Source organism: Chionomys nivalis, chromosome 9, assembly GCF_950005125.1.
Source record: "Chionomys nivalis chromosome 9, mChiNiv1.1, whole genome shotgun sequence".
Taxonomy (NCBI): Eukaryota; Metazoa; Chordata; class Mammalia; order Rodentia; family Cricetidae; genus Chionomys; species Chionomys nivalis.
The window spans coordinates 55,145,685-55,172,713 of NC_080094.1; the positions used below are offsets into that span (position 1 = coordinate 55,145,685).

Below are 27,029 nucleotides of genomic sequence, written 5' to 3' on the forward strand. Positions count from 1 at the left end.
CAAGAAATTCTTGAGATGTTTCCATTCAAGAAAAGAACTACAGGATATGGTGATATCTTGTCTGTGCTCTAACAAATAAAGTTTGCCTAAAGACCAGAGAGAAGAGCTAGCCACTAGTTAACTATAGAGGTCTGGAGGTCTGTACAGACAGACAGGAAATGATATGGCTGGGCGGAAAAGAATATAAGGTGGGAGGAGACAGGAGCTCAGCCCTTTTTCAGCTGAGGAGTTAGAAAGGTGGGCTGTGGCTTGCTCCTTTGTCTCTCTGATCTTTCAGCATTTACCCCAATATCTGGCTCTGGTTTTTTTTTTTGTTTTTTAAATTTATTTATTATGTATACAGTAGTCTCAGTATTCTGTCTGCAGGCCAGAAGAGGGTACCAGATCTCATTACAGATGGTTGTGAGCCACCACGTGGTTGCTGGGAATTGAACTCAGGACCTTTGGAAGAACAGGCAGTGCTCTTAACCACTGAGCCATTTCTCTAGCTCTGGCTCTGGGTTTTTATTATTAAGACCAATTAGAACTCATGCAACAACAGGGCATAGTGGATCACACCTATGGTCCCAGAACTTGGAAGCCAGCTTGAGCCATATAAGTGAGTTCTAGCACAGTTTGAACTACAGAGTGAGACTCTCTCATGGTTTCCCAAGAAACAAACAAAAAGAGAGAGAGAGAAAGAAGGAAGGAAGGAAGGAAGGAAGGAAGGAAGGAAGGAAGGAAGGGAGAAAGAAAGAAAGAAAGAAAGAGGAAATAATCCTTTCAAGCATGAGAACTGGGGAAGATTTAACCTTGACCATGGTCAGAGCAGTCAGCTTCACATAACACAGAGGCCTGACGTTCATTACACACACATCCTGCGCAGATCTACGCTCCAACTTGATACAGTGTCACACCTTTTTTCATGCCACTCTTTATCTGTGCCCTTGTAGAGCTGAGGAAACTGAATCAGAGACAGACACAAAGTAACTTGCCTCGCCACATCTAAAGGGCAGAAGTGGTTTAAATCTAAGACTTTAAGTCAAAATTTTTTTTGTAAGAAAAAGTTTCTCACATTGTTTTTTAATTATTATTATTACAGCAAGGTAGCCGAGTACTGCAGACCAGTTTCCTGCCTCAGCCTCTGAGTACTGGGATTATAGGCATGTGTTACCACACTCAGCCCACAGGACTAGAACAGAAGCCACCCTAGACTTATAGGGAGTTGGAAGAGTCCAGCAAAAGTCTAGCCATGAATTAGCATCACTGGTCTGGCTTATTTAATTCCTCGGTGGACCAATGATCTGTAGACACCATGGCCCAAGTGGTCCTTGCCCTCAAAATGCAAGACACTTAGTGTGCCTACCCTTAGGATAAAGACAGCTGCTAGGGAGTTCCTGGTTTTGGGGGGAAAGGAAGTACTCACCTGAGAGTCCCATTCTCCCCTTTGTCCAGGCTGGTGAACCGGCTGTACAGGCGTGTGATCTGACTGTGGGAAACTAAAGAACACAAAATTAGTACCAATTGAAGAAGCAGACAAGCATTTACACTACACCCACAGCCCGCCACATGCTTTAGTGTGGGGGATAGGAGGGGTGGCGAAGCTTTTCTAGAATGTCAAAACAGCAAATTAAAAAAAAAAAAAAAAAAGAGGAGGAGCTGGAAAAGAAACTAAATCAAAAGCAATGAAAACTGGCTCTAAAAATGAAGTGTAGGCAGCCAGGCAGTGGTAGCGAAGGCCTTTAATCCCAGCACTCAAGAGGAAGAGGCAGGCGAATCTCTGTGGGTCCAAGTCCAGCCTGGTCTACAAGAGCTAGTTCCGGAACAGCCATGGATACACAGAGAAACCCTGTCTTAAAACTTCCCCCACCTCCCCCATTCCACCCTGCTACCAGAAGAAGGAGGAGGAGGAGGAGAACTATAGAACTTTTTTAAAAAAGTGTTGGAGGCAAAGACTACAGGTCAGTTGCAGAGTATTTGCTTAATAGTATGATCCCTAACACACACACACACACACACCACTCCATATGAAATAAAGTTAAAGGAAAAAAGACAATCCAACTCAAACCTATTAGCTTAGCTCTTCGGACTGCAATTTCTAAGTAGATAACATTGAACTAAATATTGGGGCACATCAAACAATTCTGTTTTTAAAGTCTGGTTTCCTTCTGCACCAAGCATCTACAACGTCACCTCTTCTTCAGGACTTCATCACGTGACAGGCCACCACAACCTGGAATCGGCTTGTTTGCTGTGACCAGATGACGTCTACAAGAGAAGGCAGTGCTCCTCATCTTGTATGACTCCAGGACAGCTCAGAGCAGTTTATAACTGCAGACGTCCAACACAACGGTGGGAACGCACTGCTGGGAAACAGTCTTCTAGCCGACTGAGGCAAGGGGAGAAAGCGGTGACCACAGGCGAAAAGACTACAGCCCCAGTAGGTCACAGTTTCAGACTTTGTCTCCGCTGCACCCCTTAGGCAATAAGGGTTAAGGGAAGTGTGGCTCTGTGGTTGCCCTCCTGGAGCTCAAGCAACAACACTGGACTCACTGTGCTAGGAACAATGAAACAAAGTAAACAAGGCAGGGGGTGAAACAGGAAGTGAATGATGGGGCAGAGATGAGAGGAGAGGGCACACCAGGTCAGCTGTGACCTCTTTGGCATTAGCTTCCTCTTTGACATGGAGCTGGGAGAACTAAGGTGTGCAGAGAGCAGAGGAGGAGGCAACCGGCTCCCCTCCGTCAGGGGTACGGCTGCTGAAGGTTTCAGGTGGAGACTGTTGTCAGGCAGCCAGGCCAGCAGATTCTAAGTCCATTTATGGCGCCACAGGGGGTAGGTGACCGAGGCACACACTCAGGACAGCCAGGTAGACAGATTCTTTTTTTTTTTTTTGGATTTTCGAGACAGGGTTTCTCTGTAGTTTTTGGTGCCTGTCCCGGAACTAGCTCTTGTAGACCAGGCTGGCCTCGAACTCACAGAGATCCTCCTGCCTCTGCCTCCCGAGTGCTGGGATTAAAGGCGTGCGCCACCACCGCCCGGCAAGGTAGACAGATTCTAAGTCCATTCACGCACCACAGGGCAGGTGAGCGGGGATGTGAGGAGCTGATGAAAGGCAAAGGCTTGGCAGAGCGCCTGGCATTCGGAAAGCACACCAAGTCAACCATTTGTGTCACCTCAGCATCCCTCAGGAGCGCCTGAAGGGACAGTTTAACTGCTATGCTAACTTCGCTCCACTTTCTTGACCATGCCAGGCACAGCTGCTTTCTTTAGGAATCTGATCAATTTATCTAGGCCTGGCATATGGCCTCAAAGGCCAGATGGTCTGTCACCTTACTACTCTCTCTCTCTTTTTTTTTTTCGAGGCAGGGTTTTTCCGTAGCTTTGGAGCCTGTCCTGGCACTAGCTCTTGTAGACCAGGCTGGCCTCGAACTCTCAGAGATCCGCCTGCCTCTACCTCCTGAGTGCTGGGATTAAAGGCGTGCGCCACCACCGCCCGGCACCTTACTACTCTTGTAATAAATTCCTTAGTTGAGCAAAACTAAGCCAGTTAAAGAATAACTATATTTCCCAAAAAGTTTGGAAAAAGAAATCTGTTTACCATCTCAACATTTTTTCCATTTTATTAATTTTCCATCTAATATCAATTTGTGTACTTAAATCTGATAGCTTAATTTTCTTTTTTTAATAATTTATTTTTATGTTATGTTCATTGGTGTTTTGCCTGTATGTATTGTCTATATGAGGATGTCAGGTTCCTTGGAACAGGATTTACAGACAGTTGTTAGCTGCCATGTAGATGCTGAGAATAGAACCTGGGTCCTCTGGAAGAGCAACCAGTGCTCTTAACCACTGACTATCTCTCCAGTCCCCTAATAGCTTAATTTTCAATTAGTAGTTCATGACCTTTCACATTGATGTTGAGTATTTAAAAAAATTTTTTTTTTTTTGGCTTTTTGAGACAGGGTTTCTCTGTGGTTTTGGAGCCTGTCCTGGAACTAGCTCTTGTAGACCAGGCTGGTCTCGAACTCACAGAGAGGCGACTGCCTCTGCCTCCCAAGTGCTGGATTAAAGGCGTGCGCCACCACCGCCCGGCAAAAATGTTTATTGTTTTTTATTATGTTTCTAGGTCTATGCAAGTGAGTGCTGATGACCTCAGAAGCCAGAGGAATTGGAGCCCCTGGATTAGAGCTACAGGTGGTTGTGAGCTGCCCAACATGGATGCTAGGAACCAAACTCAAGGCCTTCTGGAAGAGCAAGATGCATTTAACCATGGAGCCATCTTTTCCATCCTGGTTTTGCACTATTTTCTCTGTGTGTAGTATGTACGGGATGTGTGGTGTGTGTGAGTGCATGTATCCACACACACACATGCAGAAGCCAGAGCGGGACTCCAGGAACTGAGTTTCTCTCTGAACTGGAAGCTCACCACTATGGCCAGACTGGTTTGTTGACTGGGGAACTCTAGGTAGTTACAGATATGTCTGCCTCTCTACGTGGCTGGGGACTTGTACTGAGGTCCTGTTCGCAGAACAAGTTCTCTTACCCACTGAGCTCTTCTCTAGCCCCTTAGGAGTTTTAAGTAATTATAATGTTTAGTTCGCTAGGTAAGATTTAAGTGTTTAGAGTCTCTCTCACATTTCAGATTATGGGTTAATATAAAAAAAATCAAATTACATTAACATATCAGTTTAGGGTATTTTATATTTACACATTATTTTAATATTATACACATGATAAAATGTAAATGGAACAAACACGCAATGTGGTTTTCCTAACACCCAAGCCCCCAATCTCCCACGCCAGGACCATGAAATTATGGCAAATGTCACAATCTAATACAACTCCTAAAACTAATAAATGAATTATTAGAGATTTATTACAGAGAACATAAATGGAGCCCTCTTGCTCTATGTATGTTTTCTAAAAACTCCTTTGGTAAGGACTTGTGTCAATACACTCCATTTTTTATGAAGAAAATCAATTTACAGCTTTTGGAAGTCATAATTTGCTGATTTATACATAATAAGCATGCACTTAAAAGTAGCTTTATAAGTGTAAGAAACTGCTATCTTCCAGGACAAACTCGCCCATGTGGAAATCAATGGCAAAACATACAACCAAATGTCAACTATTAACATTCTCAGTATGCTCATATCTGAACCTATCACTTATATTTTGAATATGTTATGATGGTAAGATTAAACACAGCTTTGTAAATATCAAGGTGCTAACTCAGAAGGCAAAGGCAGGTGATCTCTGAGATTGAGGCCAGTCTGGTTACAGAGGGAGTTCTTGGACAGCCAAGGCCACACGGAGAAACCCGTCTCAAACAACGAACAAGGGTGCTAAATGCCCTGGGACAAAGAATATAAAGCAACCTCCAAAGTAAAATGACCTTAAACTCACTCTATAGCACAGGCTAGCCTTGAATTGCAGCCCTGCCTCTGTCCCCACAGTGTTAGTATTACACACATGGACCACCACACTGGGCTTCATCTACCTTTAAAAGAGCTACACAATCCATGTGCACAAAAGTATTAGAACTGCCAGGAATAGCCGGGCGGTGGTGGCGCACGCCTTTAATCTCAGCACTTGGGAGGCAGAGGCAGGCGGATCTCTGTGAGTTCGAGACCAGCCTGGTCTACAAGAGCTAGTTCCAGGACAGGCTCCAAAACCACAGAGAAACCCTGTCTCAAAAAACCAAAAAAAAAAAAAAAAAAAAAAAGAACTGCCAGGAATAAAGACAGGACATGTGTCCAGTAAAACCAAACTCACTGAAGGGGCTAACCTAACCAGACAGATACCTAAAACCTCTAACATTCTTGGAAATTCAAAGGAAATCTCAGGAGGTAGCAGTTTCCCTTAGAGAAGACTATACTACAAATATGCCCCGAATGAAGCTGCAGTCACTCTGCTGATGAACAAGTAATTATTCTATATCGAAAGACTGAAAAGACCCTGCTCACCCCAAGTTCAGAGCTTTCTATTATTTCTGCCTCATGTTAGAGAAGAAAGGTAGTGCACAGACACGAAAGCACCAAGGTGGTCTGGCACGGGGAAGCATGAAAAGTTAAAGAAGAGAAGTGAAATTATTTTGCCATCATTTTTATCCTATTTAAATGAGGACAACAACCTGGGTTAAACTGAAGGCAACAGCAGCTCTGGGGAAAACTGCAGAGCTGAGCCTGCACTGCACCCTCACCAGTCCTCTTCATGTTTCATACCCCGACATTTCTCCAATATAAGGATGTTAAGATTAAACCTATTCTCCTAAGAATTAAGAGACCACTGGGCAGTGGTGGCGCATGCCTTTACTCCCAGCACTCCGGGAGGCAGAGGCTGTCAAATCTGAGTTTGAGGCCACCTGATCTACGATGCGAGTTCCAGAACAGTCAGGAACACAGAGAAACCCTATCTCAAAAACCAAAAAGGTATTTTCTAAAATAAGCAGGGGATTGACCTCAGTAGAAGTGCTTCAGGGCATGCTCAAGGAATGGCTTCTAAGCCCAGTCCAACAAAAGAACAAAGTGAACCAACCAACCAACCAAACAAAATGCATCTTCTCAGAACAGGGCAAACTTTAGTATTACTGACCAGCAGGTGATAAAAAGTCACTATTAACTTTCTTAGGAACAATGACAGTACCGTGGTTAACAAGTTACATGTTTCCTCTTCCTACAAAATACGAAAGTAACTAAGGGTAAAGTACTGTGAGTTCAATGCCAGCTTGACTAGAGAGTTCCAGGTCAACCAGGGTTACACAGTCAGACCCTGTCTCAAAACAAAAACAAAAACAAACCAAACATCAGGGCTGGAGGTAGAACTCAATGGTACATCCCTTTCTAAGCATGCATAAAAGCCAGACTCTAGGTTCAATCCCTTACACCAAAAGAAATAAAGAGGTTAATGAACAGAAAATGACATATAAAGCAAATACAGCAAAACTATAACAAGTACTAAATAAGAATAAGTAAGGGGACAGGGCAGTGGTGGCACACAGTTTTAATCCCAGCACTCAGGAAGCAGAGGCAGATGGATTTCTGAGTTCGATACCAGCCTGGTCTACAGAGCAAGTTTTAAGGCAAGTTTTAAGTTTAAACTGTCTCGAAAAACAAATAAGAATGAGTATTGGGCATTATTCACTGTCAACTTTTCAGTATATTTTAAAGTTTATAGTACAAAATCTGAACACCTGAGTTTCTGTTTTGTTCAGGTGGTTGTTACTCCTGCTGTTTTGTTTGAGACTGTAAGATTTATTTCTTTTTATTTTAAGAGTGTTTTGCCAGAATGTATGTATGGGTAGCATGTGTGTGTGCTTTGTGCCAACAGAGGCCCAAAAAGGGAGTTACAGATAATAGTGAGTTGACATGTGAGTGCAGAGAACCAATTTGGGTCCTCTGTAAGAATGGCGAGCACTCTTAATTGCTGAGCCACCTCTCTGACCCTTTTTTATTTTAAAAATTAGAGTTATGTGTATGTATGCACACACATGTCCACATGCATTTGTGCCACAGTCCACACATGACGGTCAAAGGATAACTTGGCAGAGTTTCCACCATGTGGGTCCTAGGAATCAAAACTGGGACATCAGGGTTGCTGGCAAGCACCTTTACCAGAGGAGCCATCTGAGCAAAGGACAGTATCTTGCTATGGAGTCTAGTCTGGCCTTGAACTCAGAACCCTAGTGCTGGGGTTACAGGCATAAAATAAGCTACTATATCTGGTATGAATTGTAATCTTTTGAATCTGATACATTCAGGCCAGGTCACGATATGTGACATACAACCTCAGGTATCTGCTCACGCTCCTCCGTAATAGTGTTTACTGCAGGTTAACATAAGTATTACTATTTTGTAGCATAGTGTTTTTCTGCTTAAACTCAAAAGACAGCTTCTATCTCTGCAGCTGCTCCTAGGGTCAGTGAATGTCTATGTAAACTTCAAGTTGTCTGTGCTCTGAGCTCCTTCCTCATTCGTAAGGCTCTACTCCTTCAGAGTTCTGTTCTCTACCCTACCTTGACACACAGCTCTTCCTACCCCTTTCTAGCCAGAAAGAGGAATGCTGGGAGAAAACTAGAAGGGCACAGAACTTTACGAATTATTCCCAATCTGCTATAAGGTATTATCTGTGCATTTCCAACTCAGTTAGACGAAACAGGACACAGGAGGGTCCTCTGCCCACACAGAATCTTCTGACAATGTGGGGTGACAGGGAGAGGACCCAGAAGGAGGCAGGAGCACCCAGAAGCTCAGCTTCAAGAAATGTTCTCAAGCAGCTGCTTCTGTTGGGGTTGTCCTCCGCTGGAACTAGAGAGAACCACCCCTTTCGTACACTACACCCTTCCAAACAAACAAAACCTCACCGGTCTGTCCAACTCACTTCCTACCCTGTTTAACACCCTGCCCATACCCACATGACACACACCAGAGGGCAGAAACTAAAAATAACCAATCTGCATTCACCACTATTTAGCTGGAATGAACCTTTGCTCAAAGTTAAGCTTTTTGGCAATCCACAGCCAGGCTGTTCCTCTGGATAAGTGAACTAAGGGTCATTACAGAAACTTCTGTATTGACCAATTCAGTAAGAGACAAGATAGAGACGCTGTGACCTCCCTCCAATGACATCATTCATTCAAATGTACTGACTTATAAAAATGGAGAAATGTGAAAAAAAAAAGGGATAGAACAAAGGCTAAATATAGTACGTGTTTTACAATGACAAAGGGTTTTTTTTCTTTTTTCTTTTTGAGACAGGTTCTTACTATATAGCCTTGGTTCTGCCTGGAACTTGGAGATCTACCTGCTTCTGCCTCCACATTTGGTGTTTTGTTTTTTTTTTGCTTGCTTGTTTTTCAAAACAGGTTTTTCTGTGTAATCCTGGCTGTCCCGGAACTCACTCTGTAAACCAGGCAAGCCTTGTACTCAGAGATCCACCTGCCTCTGCCTCCTGAGTGCTGGGATTAAAGGCATTCTGTGGAGTTGACACACTTGTAATCCCAGTACTTGGGAGGTTGAAGCAATAGGATCTTAAATTTGAGGCCAGTCTGGGCTACAAGAGAACCTGTTAAAGGAAAAAAGAAAAAGAAGAAAAGGGCCGCGCAGTGGTGGCGCACGGCTTTAATCCCAGCACTCAGGAGGCAGAGACAGAGGCAGGTGGATCTCTGTGAGTTCGAGACCAGCCTAGTCTACAAGAGCTAGTTCCAGGACAGGCTCCAAAGCTACAGTGTAGTAGGGAGCTGCGGGCCTCTTCCCACAGCCCGGCTCATGGTTGCCTGGCTAGCTTATGCCCCAAAATAACGACACACAAACTCTATTCTTTTAAACACTGCTTGGCCCATTTCTGTTCATGTATGTAGCACCCCAAGGTGCGCTTACCAGGAAGATTCTAGCCTACGTCCATCCTGGGTCAGAGCTTCATCGTGTCTGCTCTGGAGAGGAGAGCATGGCGTCTGTCTCTCAGAGGAGCTGCCCTGCATCTGAGCTCACTTCCTCTTCCTCCCAGCATTCTATTCTGTTTACTCCACCCACCTAAGGGGTAGCCTATCAAATGGGCCAAGGCAGTTTGTTTATTGACAAATGACCTTCCTCCATCACTACAGAGAAACCCTATCTCGAAAAACAAAAACAAAAACAAAAAAAACAAACAAAAAAAAGGAAAGGAAAGGAGTCTCTGCTAAGGGTGCAAAACTCAACCCCGAGGGTAGAGGATTGACCCTGTAGCCAACTGGGCTAACAGTTGCTGGGACACAGAGACACTCTAGGTTAATTTATCCAAATGAATCCATTTTTGCGTCAAGATCCTATTCCCATAGTCTAAAGGCCAGCTCGTGACTTTCTTCCCCAAGTTCTGAAGGTGGGTGCTGCAGGATTGGGGCTTCCTTATGTCCCCAGCCAGGTTGTGGGTGTCTTCTGTCACCATCTGCTCTGAACACCTAGCATAATACTAAACAGACACACAGAGTTTCAGTAAGGGCTTGTTTCATTAGGGCCTTCCCCGTCAATACATACACGGGCTTTGGGGACAATCATTCTCATACTTGAATCACTCTTGGGTGACCAGGATAATAGTTCTTCCATGATGACTTAGGGTTTGTTCATGAGTCACAAGGTAAAATAACTCAACCCTACAGCCAAGACTTATGAAAAGAAACTGGAATGACATTACTGTGCCATTTACTATGAAGCAAAACAGCTTTCCCTCAGTTGGCATGATGGCTCATACTTATAATCCCAGTACCCAGGAAGCTGAGGCAGGAGGACTGCCATGAGTTTGAAATTAGTCTGGGCTATGTAGAGAAACTTTTTTTGTTTGTTTTGTCTTGTCTCTAAAGACAGGGTTTCCCTGTGTAGTCCTAGCTATACTGGAGTTTGTTCCGTAGACCAGATTGGCCTTGAACTCAAGAGATCCACCTGTTTCTGCTGGGATTAAAGATATGCATCACCAGACCCTGTTTATGTAGTAAATTCTAAGTAAGTCTGGGCTACAGAATAAGACCTGTGTCAAAAAACAAAGGACAACAAAACAATAGCTTGTGCCATACTCACTACACTTCCTCGTGACGTGACTCTTTAAACACAGATGCTTTAACTTGGCTGTCATCCTAGATGTAAAGAAGTCATTATGTTTCCAAGTGTGATCAGGGGTCATGGCCACAAAATGTAGTAAAATGCTTGCTAAATCCAGTTGCCTGTATTTCTGCCATGGAATCAGAATAGGTCACGAAATATCCATAAAGGTGAGTAGTCAAATAAAAGTTATAAAAAGCTAAGTGATTTGTCATTCAATTGAAACTGAGAAAAGGATCACCTTGGTTAAGTAGGTGGGTCAGCATGGTTAAAGATCTCGGCAAAGCTTAGCAGCCATGTGTGTCAGCGGGGTATGGGAAACCAATGCGACAGGAGGAGGGCTAGGTAAGTCTTCCAGCTTGGACACTCTAGGAAGCTGAACTTGTCAGTCAGCCAGAACAGCTTTTAATTTATCCGAGTACTCCATTCCTGGAGAATTCTGGTCGCCCGGTGATCCCTAGGCACTACTTCCTTTGTGTTACTTGATGCCAAAGACAGGTATCGTGAAGACAGCTCACAAAACTCAAGAGTCCAAAGGATCACCGAGAAAGCATGGTAGCAATACAATTGTATCATACCTTATCAAGGCTTTTCAAAGCTATGATGTTCTCAGTGTTTCTGAATTCCTAAAGCCCTGTTGCTCCTTCTTTCAGGCTAACAAGGAAGAATCTAGAGCATGTGTGTGTGTGTGTGTGTGTATTTAAATCTGTTCCTCGTACAAACTCACTGATTTTGAAGTACATCCAGTTTCAATATCAACTGCATAAGATACAGCAACATGGCAGAAATCAGTATGTATGAAAACAGGATAAATGTCCTCATTATGTCATTAAAAACCTGGTCACTATACCCGTGCCTTTTCTCCAACGGTTCAGATTAAAGTCTCAGGTTTTCGGACTCCTGATTGCTTACAGGTCTCGAGTCCCCGGTCTATACAATCTTTTTTTTCTGAGTTCATTTTTCCCTGTGTGTGATTTTAATAGTTTTAGGTCCTTGCTGAGAAACCTCACTGGAATGTATTACGTTTTCTTCAGGAACCGTTCAGGTTTCCTGGATTTGCTTCTCCTTTACCTGCTGTTCAGGTTGCCTCCTCTATGAGAGGAACGATAAAGAAAGAAAATTCGCGGACTTGGGTGGGCAAGAGTGGAGTGGTGGTGTCTGTGCTTCGCGGCAGGATCGAGATTTCCGGCTTCTGAGGCAAGACAGCACCAGAGGGGCCACATCCCGGCTCCGGGAAGCTACAGATGAACGCACAGGTCCTTTAGCCTTCGGTTACTGAAAGCACCGGACGCTGCGCGGGACCCTCCCAACAAAGTCACCGCACCCAGATCAAGACCTCAGCGACGATCGTCCTCAGTACCGAGGCCGGCAGGAGACGCCCGGCCGCCTTCCCACCCCCCAACCCGAACTCACAGCCAGTCTCCTTCTTGATCTCCTCGAGCTCTTCGTCCCGCAGTAACGTGGAGGCCCGAGACCCCATCACCGTTGGTGGCGGGTGCTCCTCCGGGAGCGGCTGCGCCAGAAGCTACGGCGGCGAGAGGGAAGGAGGGAGGGAAGGGCCAGGGGTCAAGAAGGGAGAGGGCACTGTTTCTTCTGCGGCCCGGGGAGGGAAACCAGGGGTGGCGCGCGGGGGAGGGCAGCCCGACAGCAGCCAATCGGGAGCGAGGCCGCGCCCTGCGCAGGCACCAACGTCAGAGGTTGGCGCTCGAGCCCGGAATGAATCAGCCCCGCGGCTGCGGGAGTCCAAAGGGAGACAGACCCCGCCCCCGGAACCCCAGCTGCCGCCGGCCTTAAAAGGGCGACGCCACTGTGGCGCTGGCGACCACAGTTAAAAGGGCAGTGCTGCCTTGCCACCGTTTTCCGACAAACCAGAGGGCAGGTTCACTGCGTAAACCACAGGTTTCTCTGAGGACCCTCTCACCAGGTATCCCACCCCACAGGTGACAGGAATGAGAGGAGAAACAAAACCGACATAACAAGTGGGAAGTCCCAGGGTGGATCCCCAGACTGGGCCCGGCGCAGTCTTTCCTGCTCGGTCCCTCCTTCTGCCTCTCCCTCCTACTTCCTCTCCCTCTTCCACTGTCCAGCGGCCCCGGAGTAGGTTGACGTTGGGGTGGGGCCGCCCGCCGATTGGCTGCGTCTTTCCGGCGCTCCCTCCCCCGACCGCTGGAGGGCGCTGGCAGCCGGCTGGGGCCGCCCGCCGATTGGCTGCTCTTTCCGGTGCTCCCGCCCCCGGCCGCTGGAGGGCGCTGGCAGCCGGCTGGGGCCGCCCGCCGATTGGCTGCTCTTTCCGGTGCTCCCGCCCCCGGCCGCTGGAGGGCGCCGGCAGCCGGCTGGGGCCGCCCACCGATTGGCTGCGGCTTTCCGGTGCTCCCGCCCCCGGCCGCTGGAGGGCGCCGGCAGTCGGCTGGGGCTGCAAGCTGATTGGCTCCTCTGGAAAGCCGCAGGGCGCGAGCGAGGGTAGTAGCGTCTGCGCTTTCAGCGGCTGGCTGGCGTTGCGAGCTTTTCAGTTTGTGTCAAGGCTGTGCCAAGGTAACTCCCAGATTTCTTCTTTAACAGCAGCCCCTCTTCAATTCAAGGAGCTCGCCATCTGACTGAGATTAAGGTCCAGATTTCCCAAATTTCTTTGCCTAGGGGTGGGTGGTGCTGGGTGGTAGAGAACCCTAAAGGTGAGAAGGTGAGGGAGAGTAAATACCCTGAGTAGGGACTGTCATTTATTTATTTGAAAATTATCTTGTTTTTAAAATGGGAATTTTTTTTTTTTGGTTTTTTGAGACAGGGTTTCTCTGTGGGTAAAATGGGAATTTTTAAACCGTGAGCCAGCACTTGTTAGGTGAAAATAGGGAAGTTGCAGGTTGAGCAAAGTCTAAGAAATACTGGGAAATCCTGTTTAAGGGCTTCTCCTCTCCCCCTCATCCCAGGAGGTGGAGGCTAGAGGATTAGGAGTTTATGCTTCAGCCTAGAGGCGGGGAAATGGTTTCGTTTCTTTTGGTTTTCCAGAGGATACCTGGCTGGTCTCGGCCTGGGATTACACACTTGAGCCTCCATGCTGGTCTTACATTTTATTCTCTCCCTCTCTCTTTTCCTTCTCCTCTTTCCCCTCTCTTCCTCCCTTTCGTTTCTATTGTTTTATTTTTGTTTTTCGCTACTGGGCCTTTCTGTGTACCCCTGGTTGTCCTGGAACTTACTATGTAGACCAGGCTGGCGTCGAACTCAGTTGTTTGCCTGCCTCTGCCTCCTGAGGGCACCACCACTGCCCAGTTTGCGTTTTATTTTTATGACATTTTTTTTTGTTTGCGCTAATGAAAAGGTTGAAAGCCACATGTTTGTATACATACAGTCTCTCAAATGGAGCGGTAGCTTTCCTGCGGCATCTCGTGTCTTGCCCCTTCACCCCTTTGTTTAGAACCAGCTTGAGAGATGGAAGAAGTTAATTAATAAATTATTACTCAGTACCCAAATATCCTAGCCCCTTTTTCAAATGACCTTAGGCTCCCAGCTTCAGTTACTTAGGCCATTACAGCTCAGCCTGAGTCCCCAGGGCTTGATTTCTAGTCTGACTCTGATATTTTCATAATTAACCCCTCTCATTTCACCCCATCTGAGATCAGCCTTCCTAAGCTGATAGTAACGTTTGGATACGGCAGTTTGAGAAGCCCATTAATTGTAGTATGGAACTCTTGATGTCAGGCATATCTACATAATCCCCTGCTCAGCCAGCCTAGAAGCTCATCTTGGCATCCCAACCTTTTTTTCTTCCTAATTTTCAATGTAAGTTTTGATGACTGTATCCAACTAAACCCTTTGTGTGAGATCTGGTGGCTGATGTCTGTAGTCACAGCACTGAGGGAGCAGAGGCCGAAGAATCTTCACAAATTCAAGGTCACCATGGGCTAGATAGGGCAGGCCAGGCCAGCCTGGGCTACTCAGGAAGAACTGTCTAAAAACAAAACAACACACAAAAAAAAAACAGGAACAAAAATGTCTTTGCTATGTGGATTTTTTTTCTTTGATTTGTTTTAACCTTTAAAAAATGGTATCTGTGTGCCGGGCAGTGGCGATGCACACCTCTATCCCAGCACTCGGGAGGCAGAGGCAGGCAGATCTGAGTTTGAGGCCAGCCTGGTCTACAGAGTAAGTTCCAGAACAGCCAACAGCACACAGAGAAACCCTGTCTTGAAACAAACAAACAAAAAAAGTGGTATTTGTGTGTGAGAGGGGTGTGTGTATCTCACCAATGGAGGCAAGAAGAGGAGGAGGGTCTCCTCTCCCCTGAGCTGGAGTTAGAGGGGCTGTGTGCACTAAATGTGGATGCTGGGAAGCACCAAACTTAGGGCCTCTGGAAAACAAAAGGCACTCTTCTTTTAATTGTTTTTATTGAGCTATATATGTTTCTCCACTCCCCTCCTTTCCTCCCCTCTTCGCTTCTACCCTCTCCTGTGACCCTTATGCTCCCAATCTACTCAGGAGAGCTTGTCTTTTTCTTCTTATGTAGATCCATGTGTGTCTCTGTTAGGGTCCCCATTGTTGTGTAAGTTCTCTGGGGTTGTGGACTGTAGGCTGGTTTTTCTTTGCTTTATGTCTAAAAGCTACTCAGTTACCTCACTCAGTATGGTTTTCTTCTAGATCGTCCGTTTAAGATGTCATTTTTTTAACCACTGTGTAATACTCCATTGTATAAATATACTACATTTTCTTTATCTATTCCTTGGTTGAGGGGCATCTAGGTTGTTTCCAGGTTCTGGCTATTACGAGTAATGCTGCTCGTTGAGCACATCGTTGAGCACCAGAAAGCACTCTTAACTGCTGAGCTTCTCCTGCCCCATTTGGTCCATCTTTCATTTTCTTCCTTCCTAAGCATTTCATAACTTTTCAGTTTTGAACATCCTAGCCTTATTAATGTAAGTATTGTCTATGTCACAGGGCTGCAGAGATGGCTCAGTGAGTAAGAGGGCTTGCTGCTCAAGCAGGAAACCTCAAATCAGATCCCAGCACCCACTCAGACAGCTGGTGTGACCTCACACTAACCTGAAATTCCAGTGCTATGGAGGATAGAGACGAGAAAACCCCAGCATCAGTGAGAAACCCTATCTCAAAGGAATACAGCAGAGGGTGATAGATCCTCTGTTTGCTCATCTGTGGGTTAGGTTCTGGTTGGTGCAAGTATCAATATTTTTGAGAGCCCTTCCTTGAAGTATAAAAAGATAGCTGGGCATGGTGGCACACGCCTTTAATACCAGCACTTGAGAGGCAGAGGCAGGTGAATCTCAGTAGATAGAGGCTAGCCTGGTTTACATAGTGAATTCCAGGACAGACAGAGCTACATAGTGAAACTCTCTCTCAAAAATACAAAAACAAAGCAAAACAAAAAACAGGCAAATTAAACAACCAGAATAAAATAAAAAGCACAAGAAACACAATGTCCATAAAAACACAAAATTAGAAACTGTAATATAAATGCTGCTCTTTCCCCTGTGAGCAGTTGTCAGCTGGAGATGGGAGCTCGTGTCCGCTTTCCTTCTCAACGCGGGGACCCCATCCAGCTCGGACCTGTGCAGGCCCTGTACTTGCTGCCATAATGTGTGAGTTCATATGTTCCTCAGTCTCCTTGTGTCTAGAAGACACTGTTTCCTTGATGACATCCGTCCCCTCTGGTCTTAAAAATCTTTTAGCTTCCTCTCGTCCTCTACTTCACTCTCCATGCCCATCTTATGAGCAAAAAAAAAGCTAATCTCATCTTGCATATAGCTCTACAGTTTTGAGTTTCCCACATGAATTAAAATTGTGGAGCTGGAGAGATCGGTGCTTAAGATCTCTTACAGAGGACACGGGTTTAGTTCCCAGCAACCGTGGGTAACTCCAGTTTCAGGGGATCTGGTGTTCTCTTCTGGCTTCCTTAGGCGCGGAACTAATGTACATGCATGTACCTGGAGGCAAAACACCTGTCCACATAAAATAAAAATAAATAAAATTGTACTTGCTGTTGTTCTTTGCATTTATTCTAAAGGAATGAACATAACAAGTCTACTGTTCTTATCCCTTAGAACAGTGCTTCTCAACCTTCTTAATGCTGTGGCCCCTTAATACAGTTCCTCATAATGTAGTGACCCCCCCCAACCATAAAATTATTATTGTTACTTAAGAACTATAATTTGGTGCTGTTATAAATTATAATGTAAATACCTGACATGTAGAATATTTGATATGTGACCCTGTAAAAGGGTCATTTGACTCCTCCCCCCACAAAAGGATTACAGCTCACAGATTGAGAACCATGGCCTTAGAAATTTGGAGAAATGCTAATAACCAGACTTTGGAAACTGTTTATGAGACAGGGTCTCCCTGGCTGACCTGAAACTAGCTATGTAGACCAAGCTGTTGAAGCCAGAGATTATCCTTACTTCAGTCTTCTGAGATTAAAGATGTGCACCACTATGAAAATGAAAAAAAAAATAGTCTCTCCAAATTAATGATCTCTTTGTTAATTTTCAAGTGTTTGGATGCTCAATGAAGATTCTCTGAAGTCTGCTTTTGGAATCAAAGAGCATGGATCCCAGCAGTGACTACCATTTCCTCAACCACATTTTGTGGAGAAGAGTGAAACTCACATTGGTTTCTGGCATCTTCGAGGGCGTGCTCCAGCATGTGGACCCTAACAAGATTGTTGTCCTAAAACACGGTTTGGTTCTCTTTGTCATCTTCCTTTGCCTCCTTAAGGGATTAGCAGCTGTGTGTGGGTAATGACTGTGGGCAGCATTAGTAGCTGAGATTAGCAGTGTTGTTTCTATTTTAAGAATGGTCTGAGAAAATAGTAGATTACTCTTCCCTAGTGGAGCAACATGGCTGCCCATGTTGACCCGTCCTCACTTGACATAGTGGAAATTTTCTTTCTTATTATTTCTTTAATATGTGTGAGTGGTTGGTCTGCATGTATGTCTGTTTGTCTTATGCATGCTCGGTACCCATAGATGTCATAAAAGACATAGGACCCCTGAAGTTACAGATGGTTATGAGTTGTTACATGGGTGCTGGGAATCAAATCCAGGTCCTCTGGAGCAGCATTCAGTGCTCTGAACTGCTGAGCCATCTCTCCAACCCTGAAGGTGTTAATTTTCAACATAATAGTTTTTAAAAATTGGGGACTTCTCTTAATTATATGAATATTGAAATTAATCTTGTTATTGAAATTTCTTTTGGCTTCAAAAAAGGGGGAAAAATCATAGATATAAAAGATTAATTTGTTTCAAACAAAAAGAAGTCCAGAAGTCAGGAGTCCAGGGCCAGCCTCAACTACATAATGAGTTTGAAGCCAGTCTGGAATATGTGAGAAACCTGTGTCAATGTAGCTCAGTTGGTGGAGTTCTTGCATAACACACAGAAGACCTGAGGTTCAAACCCTAACCCCACATAGGGCAGCTGTAGTGGCACATGGCTTTCTGTTTTATTTTGGTTTATTTTGATACAGGGTTTCTCTATGTAGCCCTGGTTGTCTTGAAACTCACTCTGTAGACCAGGCTGGCCTCGAACTCAGAGATCCACCTGCCTCTGCCTCCTGGGTCCTGGGATTACAGGCATGCACTGCCATTGCCGGGCTGGCACATGTCTTTAACCCCAGCAGTTGGGAATTTTTTCCTTTTAGTTTCTTCTCTTTTTTTTCTTTTCCTTTTTTGACAGGGTCTCATTATATAGCCTTGACTGGCCTGGAACTTGCTATATAGACCAGGCTAGCCTGGAATTCAAGAGATCTACTTGGCTCTGCCTCCCAAGTTCTGGGGTTTAAAGGTCTGTAACCATTATACCTGACTCTCTATAAGTTTTTTTGTTGTGTTGTTGTTTTTAGAACATTCTGAGCTTTACTGTTTATTATTCAGCTGTAGGGTGTAGCTTTGTAATTTAACTGACTCTACATTTCTCTGGGAAAGAAAAGATTTTTTTTTTTTTTTTTTTTTTTTTTTTTTTTTTTTTTTTTTTGGTTTTTCAAGACAGGGTTTCTCTATGTAGCTTGGAGCTCCCTCTATAGACCAGGCTGGCCTCGAACGCATAGAGATCCGCCTGCCTCTGCCTCCTGAGTTCTGGGATTAAAGGCCTGCAACACCACCATCTGGTGGCAGGATTTTTTTAAAGGTTTATTTATTATGTATACAGTGTTCTGCCTGCTTGTATGCCCGCAGACAAGAAGTCAGAGAGACTTCCCAGTTTCTTGCAGTTTAGAGAAGTAGTATGCAGTAGTAACCAAATAGGTTATTTTCTATTGCAGTGAAGAACGTAGAGACAGGCCGGAGTGTCCCAGGAGTGAAGATGTTTTTTGGGTATGAGATTTTGAATGGTAAGTTTTGTGTTCCCTGATCGCTGATTGGAATCTGCCATAGAAAACTCACTTCTCTGCCTCATTCAGGCATTTGAAAGAAAATAGGATTGGTCTTGTCTTTAGTGCAGTATATATGAATTTTCTTTTTCTATTTTCAAGCCATTTATAGTGTGCAGTTGAGCACGGTGTGTATGTGTGTGCTGGAGTGGCTAGTGACTTTCCAACTGGAAACTGTTGAAAATCTTCTGGTTGATTTTCAGTGGAACTGATGGATGAAGCAGAACAAGGTGCATCTGGGGAGAAGGCGTCTTCCACTAGGTATTACAGGATAGTTTTTCTCTGTGAGGTTTTCCAGGCGAGCACAGTAGAGGAGAAACCCACTAACCCACTAGCAGCAGCGTGGCTGTCTTGTTGCTGTCAGTGGGCAGGGAGGTCTGTGCATGTCGTCTGTTACAAAGGACAAGTTCACCTGATGTGATTGTTTTGTGAGGATAGCATGAATGCAGAAAAGGCTGGAATGGAGAAAATGAAAGATGAAGACCTAACAGTGTGTGAGCCTGCTTCACCTCTGCCAGAGGCACCAGCCAGCTCTCTGCTCAGCGACTTCAAATACTGCCCATCAGGTGGGTACTGGAACTCTGAATTTACTAGGCTGCTTTTATTGTGCCTCACAATAAAAATTGTGAATTAAAGTTAGTATTATAAATTGTGTGTTTGGTTGACGTGGAATGTGTAGTGTGTGCCAGGATTAGGAATGCTACCCTCATTGAGTCTGATCCTAAGATGCTAAATAAGATGGATGAGCGGGAAATATGTGTGCACTGCACCTGCCATCCCACCACTAAGAGGTAGAAGAAAAGGACCAAGAGTTCAAGGATAGAACTGGCTACATAGCAAGTTTGAGGACAGCCTAGGGTATATGAGATGCTGTCTCAAAAAAAATGAGTAAAATATATGGAATGCTAGTACTCTATCAGCAATTCTGAGACAGAGAAATAGCAGGCCAGTAGGTTTGTGGGTCATGTGCTTTCAGAGGTTTTGAGTGTCTGGGGCAGGTCTTCCTGAAGTAGTGACATTCGCATAAAGGCCTGAAGGAGAGGAGGCACTGAGCTATTTGGATGTCAGGAGAAGTTCTCTTTGTCTTGTTTTGAGTCACAGTCTAGTCACAGATAGCCCTGGCCACTGTGGTGCTTCTTATGTAGTCCAGGTTGGCATCAGTTCCCAAGCGGTATGATTAAACAAGTGCCAGTGCTCCAGGGCTTCCGTTCACAAACCTGTGAGAACCAAGCTGGCCTTAAACTCAGAGAGCCACCTGCCACCATGCCCAAAGGGTAAATTGGTTAGTTTTTGTTGTTTTGTGATAGGGTCTCACTCCTGTAGCCTAGGATTCATTCTATAACCCAGGCTAGCCTCAAACTCTCAACAATCTTGCCTGGGCCCTTAGGGACCGAGATTATAGGCTAAGGCTAGACTGGACTACAGAGACCAACACACAAACAGAAAAAAATCTAGACAGCTTTGTAAAGAAATAATTTTTTGTTTTTCATTTTTCGATCTCACGCTGTAGCCTAGGATAACCTGGAACTGAAGGCAGTCCTCCTGCCACAGCCTTCCAAGTCCTAAGATAACAAGTAAGGGCCACCGTGCCTCGTCTTGCTTCTCAATGATATGTGTGTGTGTGTGTATATATATATATATATATAGTAGTTTTTTTTTTTTTTTTTTTTGGTTTTTCGAGACAGGGTTTTTCTGTGGCTTTGGAGCCTGTCCTGGAACTAGCTCTGTAGACGAGGCTGGTCTCGAACTCACAGAGATCGGCCTACCTCTGCCTCCCAAGTGCTGGGATTAAAGGCGTGCGCCACCATTGCCCGGCAGTTATATTGTAGTTTTTTGAAACAGGGTTTGTTTCTTTGGTAGCCCTGTCTGTCCTGGAACTCTGTACATCAGGCTGACCTGCCTCTGCCTCCCGAATGCTGGGATTAAAGGCATGCGCCACCACTGTCCAGCTTATGTTTTAAATTTTCGGTTACATTTATTTGTGTGTGGGGATGTATGTGCGTCATGACACGCATGTGGTGGCAAAAGAGCCAACTTGAAGGAAGGGATTAGGAATGCTATCTCTCCTTCCGCTGTGTGGGTCCTGTGTTGAAGTTCAGCTGTAAGGCTCTGCAGTGAGTGCCTTCACCAAGTGAACCATCTCTCAGCCCTGAAATACGTTTAGCCGATAAGGACAATGCCCTGGACTCCAGCGGCAGCGGCAGAGGAGGTGGAGGTGCTGCACTTGTGGATGTGTGCTGAAGGAGGCGCTCGTGGCGTGTGCTGACAACGAGATAGATGGGGTGAGAGGATAGAGAGGAACCAAAGAACCTCAGCATCTGCAAATATGAAGGGAGTCGTGTAAACTAAGGTGAGAAGACTTTCATGTAGAAAAGGTTTTGGAGACCCGAACATAAGTCCATTGAATCAATCAGGGTTCTCTAGAGGAACAGAACCAAGGGGATGAGGGAGAGGGAATATGGATTTGTTAAGTTAGTAACAACAGCTAAGTCACAGCTGAGAAGTTGAGAACCCTGTAGTTACTAATTCCATGAAGTTAAATGCCTCTACAGTGGAGTATACCACAACAGCTTTGTCTCGCTGGTTTGAGGGGTGGCAGTCTACAGAGCAGGGGGCCTCAACAGTCCCAGTCTGTTGCTGGAAGCCCAGGAGTTTCCTGGTGAGCCTCTGGTCCGCTAGTCCATGATGAAAGCTTGGAAATACTGGTTCTGTTATCAGCAAAGGAATCGGCAGCAGCAGCAGCAACAGGGTAGACAAACACAGTAGCAGGAGGGAAGACCAAGCCAGCAAAAGACCGCAGAAGATCCTACTACAATTGGGTGGGCCTTCCTCTATCAGTCAAGGCAATGAGGACAGTTGTTTGGTGAGATACTCACTCAGGTGATTCTAATATGTGGCAAGTTGACCCTAAAACCAACTGCAGCATTCAGCTTGGGTCAAGTTTGAATAAAAGTCGAGGGATGCCCGCAGTCAGGTGATACATTCCTGGGAAGATTGTAAGTGGAGGACAGCATGACTACATAGTGAAGGCCTGTCTCCAAAAATACAAATGTAGCCTAGAGAGAATGATATGGAGAGAGAACTTGAGGAGTCAACCAATAGACTGTTTTTATTTTTTTATTTATTTTTTTATTTTTTATTTTTTGAGACAGGGTTTCTCTGTAGCTTTGGAGCCTGCCCCGGAACTAGCTCTTGTAGGACCAGGCTGGCCTCGAACTCACAGAGATCCGCCTGCCTCTGCCTCCCAAATGCTGGGATTAAAGGCGTGCGCCACCACCACCCCCCGGCTAGACTGTTTTTAAAACCTTGAGACCAGCTGAGGTCACCAAGAGAGCATGTATAAATGCAAAAGAAGGACTGGAGAGATGGCTCAGTGGTTAAGAGCACCTGTTCTTCTTCCAGAGGACCAATGTTCAATTCCTAGCACCTACATGATAGCAACTCACAATTGACTATAATTCCAGTTCCGGGGGATCTGATACCTTCACACTAATGCATATAAAATAAAAGTTAAATAAATTGTTAAAAATAAATAAATGTAAAAGAAGAGGAGGATTGTTGTCCTTGCACTAGAGAGACTAGGAAATAAAGATGTGTTTGTGTGCATGTATGTGTGTAATGCACACCTGTGAAAGCATGTATGCACACTCTGGCTCTTGTGGAAGTCAGAGGACAACTTTGTTTTTTTTGTTGTTTTTTTTTTTTTTTGTTTGTTTGTTTGTTTTTTTGGTTTTTCGAGACAGGGTTTCTCTGTGGTTTTGGAGCCTGTCCTGGAACTAGCTCTTGTAGACCAGGCTGGTCTCGAACTCACAGAGATCCGCCTGCCTCTGCCTCCCGAGTGCTGGGATTAAAGGCATGCGCCACCACCGCCCGGCTTAGAGGACAACTTTGAAAGTTGCTTCTTGCCTTCCACCATGTTGGCCCTGGGGATTGAACAGATCACCTGCTGCCAAGCCTTTAAACTAAATGAACTACCTATCTTAGTTTGAGTTTCTATTGCTGTGAAGAGACACCATGATCATGGCAACTTTTATAAAGGAAAACATTTAATTGAGGTGGCTTGCTTACAGTTCAGAGGTTCAGTCCATTATCATCATGGTGGGGAGCATGATGGCATGCAGATAGACATGCTGCTGGCTACATTTTTAATCAGAAGGCAACAGGAAGTGGACTGGGACACTGGGAGTAACTCAAGTCCTCTGGAAAAGCGCAGAAACTCTTAACCATTGAGTCGCTGTGCCAGTTTGAGTGAGAACGCCCCAGTAGCCTCGTGTATTTGTGCACTTGGTCCCCAGTTGAACTGTTTGGAAGGATTAGGAGGTGTGGTCTTGTTGGAGATGTGTGTGGGGGGAGGGCTTTGATGTTTCCAAAGCCCATACCAGGCCCATTGTCTGTCTTTGCCTGCTGCCTGTGGATCAGAATGTAGAATGCTCAGCCACTGCTCCAGCTCCATACTGCTGTGCTCCTTGCCATGATGATAATGGACCAAGCCTCCAGTAAAATGCTTTCTTTTATAAAAGTTTGGTTGGTCATGGTGTCTCTTCACAGCAGTAGAGTAGCAATCATAACCAAGACAGCCACCAAAATTCAACTTAATTCAAGAGTTGAATTAAGGTAGTTAATAGTGCCCATCACTATTGTTCCTGCTACATTGCTGTGTACTCCAGGACAGCTGACCCAGAGCCTCTGGGCAGTTCTGTCTCTAGCGCCCACGGCTCTTTAGCTATCCTGTAGCTCAGGATAGGATATTTCCTCATGTTAACCATGACCTGGGTTCCATCCCCATTATCATTAGATGGGTACACTGGGGAAATAGAGAAAGGAAGATTAGAAGTTCAAGGGCATTCTCAGCTACTTAGTAAGTTCAAGGCTAGCCTGAACTGTGTGAGACCTTATCTCAAAAAAGACCAAATAATAGTAATTATCAAGACTTAAAAACTCCAACAGTGTGTGTATTATTTCTTTTCCAGGACTCATTCATTTTAAACTATTACTTTTTATTGTGAAATATCTTTTTAAAAATAATTTATTTTTATTTCATCTGCTTTCATGTTTTACCTGCATGTATATAAGTGTGAAGGTATTGGATCGCCTGAAACTGGAGTTACAGTTTAAGTTACAGTGATGGGCTGCCATGTGGGTTCTAGGGATTGAACCTGGGTCCTCTGGAAGAGCAGCCAGTGCTCTTAATCACTGAGTCATCTCTCCAGCCCCCATGAAATATCTTTTTAACATGCTTAACTTTGGCAGACAAGTTGGGTCAGTGGGTAAAGATGCTTGCTGGGTGGTTTAGGTTCAACTCCTAGAACCCACATAAAGGTAGGAGAGAGAGAACCAGCTCTACCAAGTTGTCTTCTGACCTCCACGTCCATGTGAGCATGTGTGCACACACTGTACACACCATGCATGTGCATACATAATAATCAGCCTTTACAGAACGGCCTCAAGGTATTCATATGTAAACTAGGAAGAGAGAATCAGAGCTAGCTTATGACAGGAAATGATGAGACCGTCCAGTTTGTAAGATTATCCTTGGTGGGACTCTGGTTTCTTCTCAGGTGACAAAACAGGACAGTAATTAGTACTCAATGTGTTTAATGAGGACTGGTCAGGTAATAAGGGGTATGTCTAAAATTAACAAGAGGGCCATTCTCTTGTCAAGGAAGAGAGATACATCTTATGCCATCCTTCTCTTGTAGAGGAAGAGGAGGTGACATACACCGTCGTTGATCAATTCCAACAGAAGTTTGGTGCTGCAGTAAGTACTATCAATCATTCACAATGTGGTCTTCTGTATAGATATCATGTCTGTGTCTTACAAATTGATTTTAAGATCTTTGATGTTTTCCCTATGAACAGAGTATTTTGGTGGTTTTGTTATTTTTAAACAGTATTTGTGTGTATGGGTGTTTCATTTATGTGTATGTCTGTGCATCCCATTCACACGGTGCCTGTGGAGTCCAGAAGAGGGCATCAGATCCTCTGGGACTGGAGTTGCCGATGCCTATGAGCTGCCATGTGGGTGCCTGAAATCAAACCCAGATCCTCTGCAAGGACAGTCAGCATTCAACCGCTGAACCATCACTCTAGCCCTTTGGTGGTTTTATTTGTGTGTGTGTGTGTGTGTGTGTGTATGCATGTGCGCGTGTGTGTATGTATGTATGTGCATGTGTGTATGTATGCATGTGCGTGTGTGTGTATGTATGTATGTGTGTATGTATGTGCGTGTGTGTGTATGTATGTATGTGTGTATGTATGTATGTGCGTGTGTGTGTATGTATGTATGTATGTGCGCGTGTGTGTATGTATGTGCGTGTGTGTATGTATGTGTGTGTGTGTATGTGTGTGTGTGTGTGTATGTATGTATGTGCAAGCACGAGTGCCATGGCATGTGAGTCGAGGTCATCAGACCTCTTTGAGGAGTCAGTTCTCACCTTCCACACTGTTTCTGCTACTGTGCTGTGTGCTCCAGGACAGCTGACCCAGAGTTTCTGGGCAATTCTCTTGTCTCTGGCTCCCATTGCAGAGTAAGAATGCTGGGATTACAGATGTACATGCCTTTATATCAAACTCAGGTCTTTAGGCCCGCCCAATTAGTGTTAGCCCAGGGTAGCCTAGAACTAGCTCAGGTCATCAGACTTGCATGACGAGCACTTTTACCCTCTGAGCCATCTCACCGGCCTTATTTACTTGTTTTTGAGAGAGGCTCTAGCAAATAACCCATGCTCGTCTTAAATTCAGATCTACTCCTATCTCAGCCCCTTCAGAGTAAGATTATAGGGGGTACCACCATGCCAAGCTAGCCAACATTTTAGGAACAGCAATTGGATTTATTTATGATTTTTCAAGATAGCATTTCTCTGTAACCCTAGCTATCCTGGAACTCTCTGTGTAGACCAGGCTGGCGTCAAACTCAGGCCTGCCTGGGCCTCCCAGCTGCTGGAATTAAAGGCATGTGTTCCCATGCTGGAATAGCAATTTGATTTTTAAGACACAGTCTCATGTACCCCTTGCAGCCTCAAATTTCCTATGTTGCTGAGGTTGATCTTGAACTCTTGACCCTCCTGTCTGCATCCCCGTGGATTACAGGAGACATCACCACACCCAGCTCCTCACTCATATTCTCAAAGGACTACTCCAGATGGTATTTTCTCAGTGAATTTGAGAAAGTGAAGTAAATGTGCTCATGTTCACAGATGGACTTCAGGAGAGTCGCTGACATTTCTGTTGTATATAAACTTAGAATTGGGGTACGTGGATCATTTTATTTGTTATTGGTTCAGAGACAAAGTCTTCATAATTTTCTAAGCCTGTCCTCCTACTCAGTCCTGCCCTAGCTTTCAGAGTAACTGGGAAGACAGATGGACACCCACCATGCCTGTCATATATATGTCTTTAAAGGGAGAGCTGATTTTTGCAGACTTTTTTCATTAGCATTTAGGGTCTGAGTGATTTATCTTACAGTTATATATTTATACTTTTTCCAAAACTGAGGAGCAAATGTGTTTAATGGTAATTTATTTGTATAAGTGAAACAAACACTGGTTTGTGTTAGTCAGATCTGTAAATGTAAAATGATGGGGAAATAATGCCCAGAGGTGGTGGTGCACACCTTTAATCCCAGCACTCAGGAAGCAGAGGCAGGTGGATCTCTGAGTTTTGAGGCCAGCCTGGTCTACAGAGTGAGTTCCAGAACAGCTTAGGCTGCACAGAGAAACCCTGTCTTGGGGAAAGGGACAACAACAACAAAACCATGATCCAGGAGCTGGAAAGACACCTTCATCAGCAAAATGCCTGCTGTGCAAGCATGAAGGCCTGGGTTCAGATCCCCAGCACTGAAGTAAAAGCAGGAAGCATGAACATCTGTACCCTCAGACAGAGACAGGAAGATTCCTGGGGTTGCTAGTCAGCAAGTCTCAGCTAGTCTACCCAAATCAGTGAGTTCCATGTGCAGTGAAAACCTGTCTCAAAATATAAGGTAGGCAGTGACTGAGGAAGACACCAGACATGGATCTCTGTCCCCCACATGAATGTGTACACACATACTCACAAGTGAACAGGTACACACACACACAGGGATGACCCAGGTTGGGTGTTTGGTACATTCCTATGAT

The 27,029-nt window shown here is 44.9% G+C and overlaps 2 protein-coding genes across 5 annotated transcripts in view; one reads left to right on the forward strand and one right to left on the reverse strand.

Moving 5' to 3' along the window:
- The window catches only part of Chp1 (calcineurin like EF-hand protein 1), a 29,473-nt gene extending 17,304 nt beyond the window's left edge, over positions 1-12,169 (reverse strand). The window contains exons 1-2 of the mRNA XM_057780648.1: positions 11,964-12,169; positions 1,406-1,478 (exon numbers count right to left, since the gene is read on the reverse strand). Of these exons, the coding sequence (XP_057636631.1) occupies positions 1,406-1,478; positions 11,964-12,030 (140 nt within the window). The 5' untranslated portion in view covers positions 12,031-12,169. The remainder of the gene's footprint in view (positions 1-1,405; positions 1,479-11,963) is intronic.
- Positions 12,170-12,241: 72 nt separating this feature from the next.
- The window catches only part of Exd1 (exonuclease 3'-5' domain containing 1), a 30,024-nt gene continuing 15,236 nt past the window's right edge, over positions 12,242-27,029 (forward strand). The window contains exons 1-6 of one of the 4 annotated variants that reach the window (XM_057780644.1): positions 12,242-12,474; positions 17,044-17,229; positions 18,808-18,876; positions 19,119-19,176; positions 19,354-19,481; positions 24,615-24,673. In XM_057780644.1, the coding sequence (XP_057636627.1) occupies positions 17,097-17,229; positions 18,808-18,876; positions 19,119-19,176; positions 19,354-19,481; positions 24,615-24,673 (447 nt within the window). In that variant the 5' untranslated portion in view covers positions 12,242-12,474; positions 17,044-17,096. Of the gene's footprint in view, positions 12,475-12,901; positions 13,083-17,043; positions 18,333-18,807; positions 18,877-19,118; positions 19,177-19,204; positions 19,482-24,614; positions 24,674-27,029 lie in introns of those variants that run through there. The other 3 variants (XM_057780643.1, XM_057780646.1, XM_057780647.1) reach the window with 3 other exon arrangements.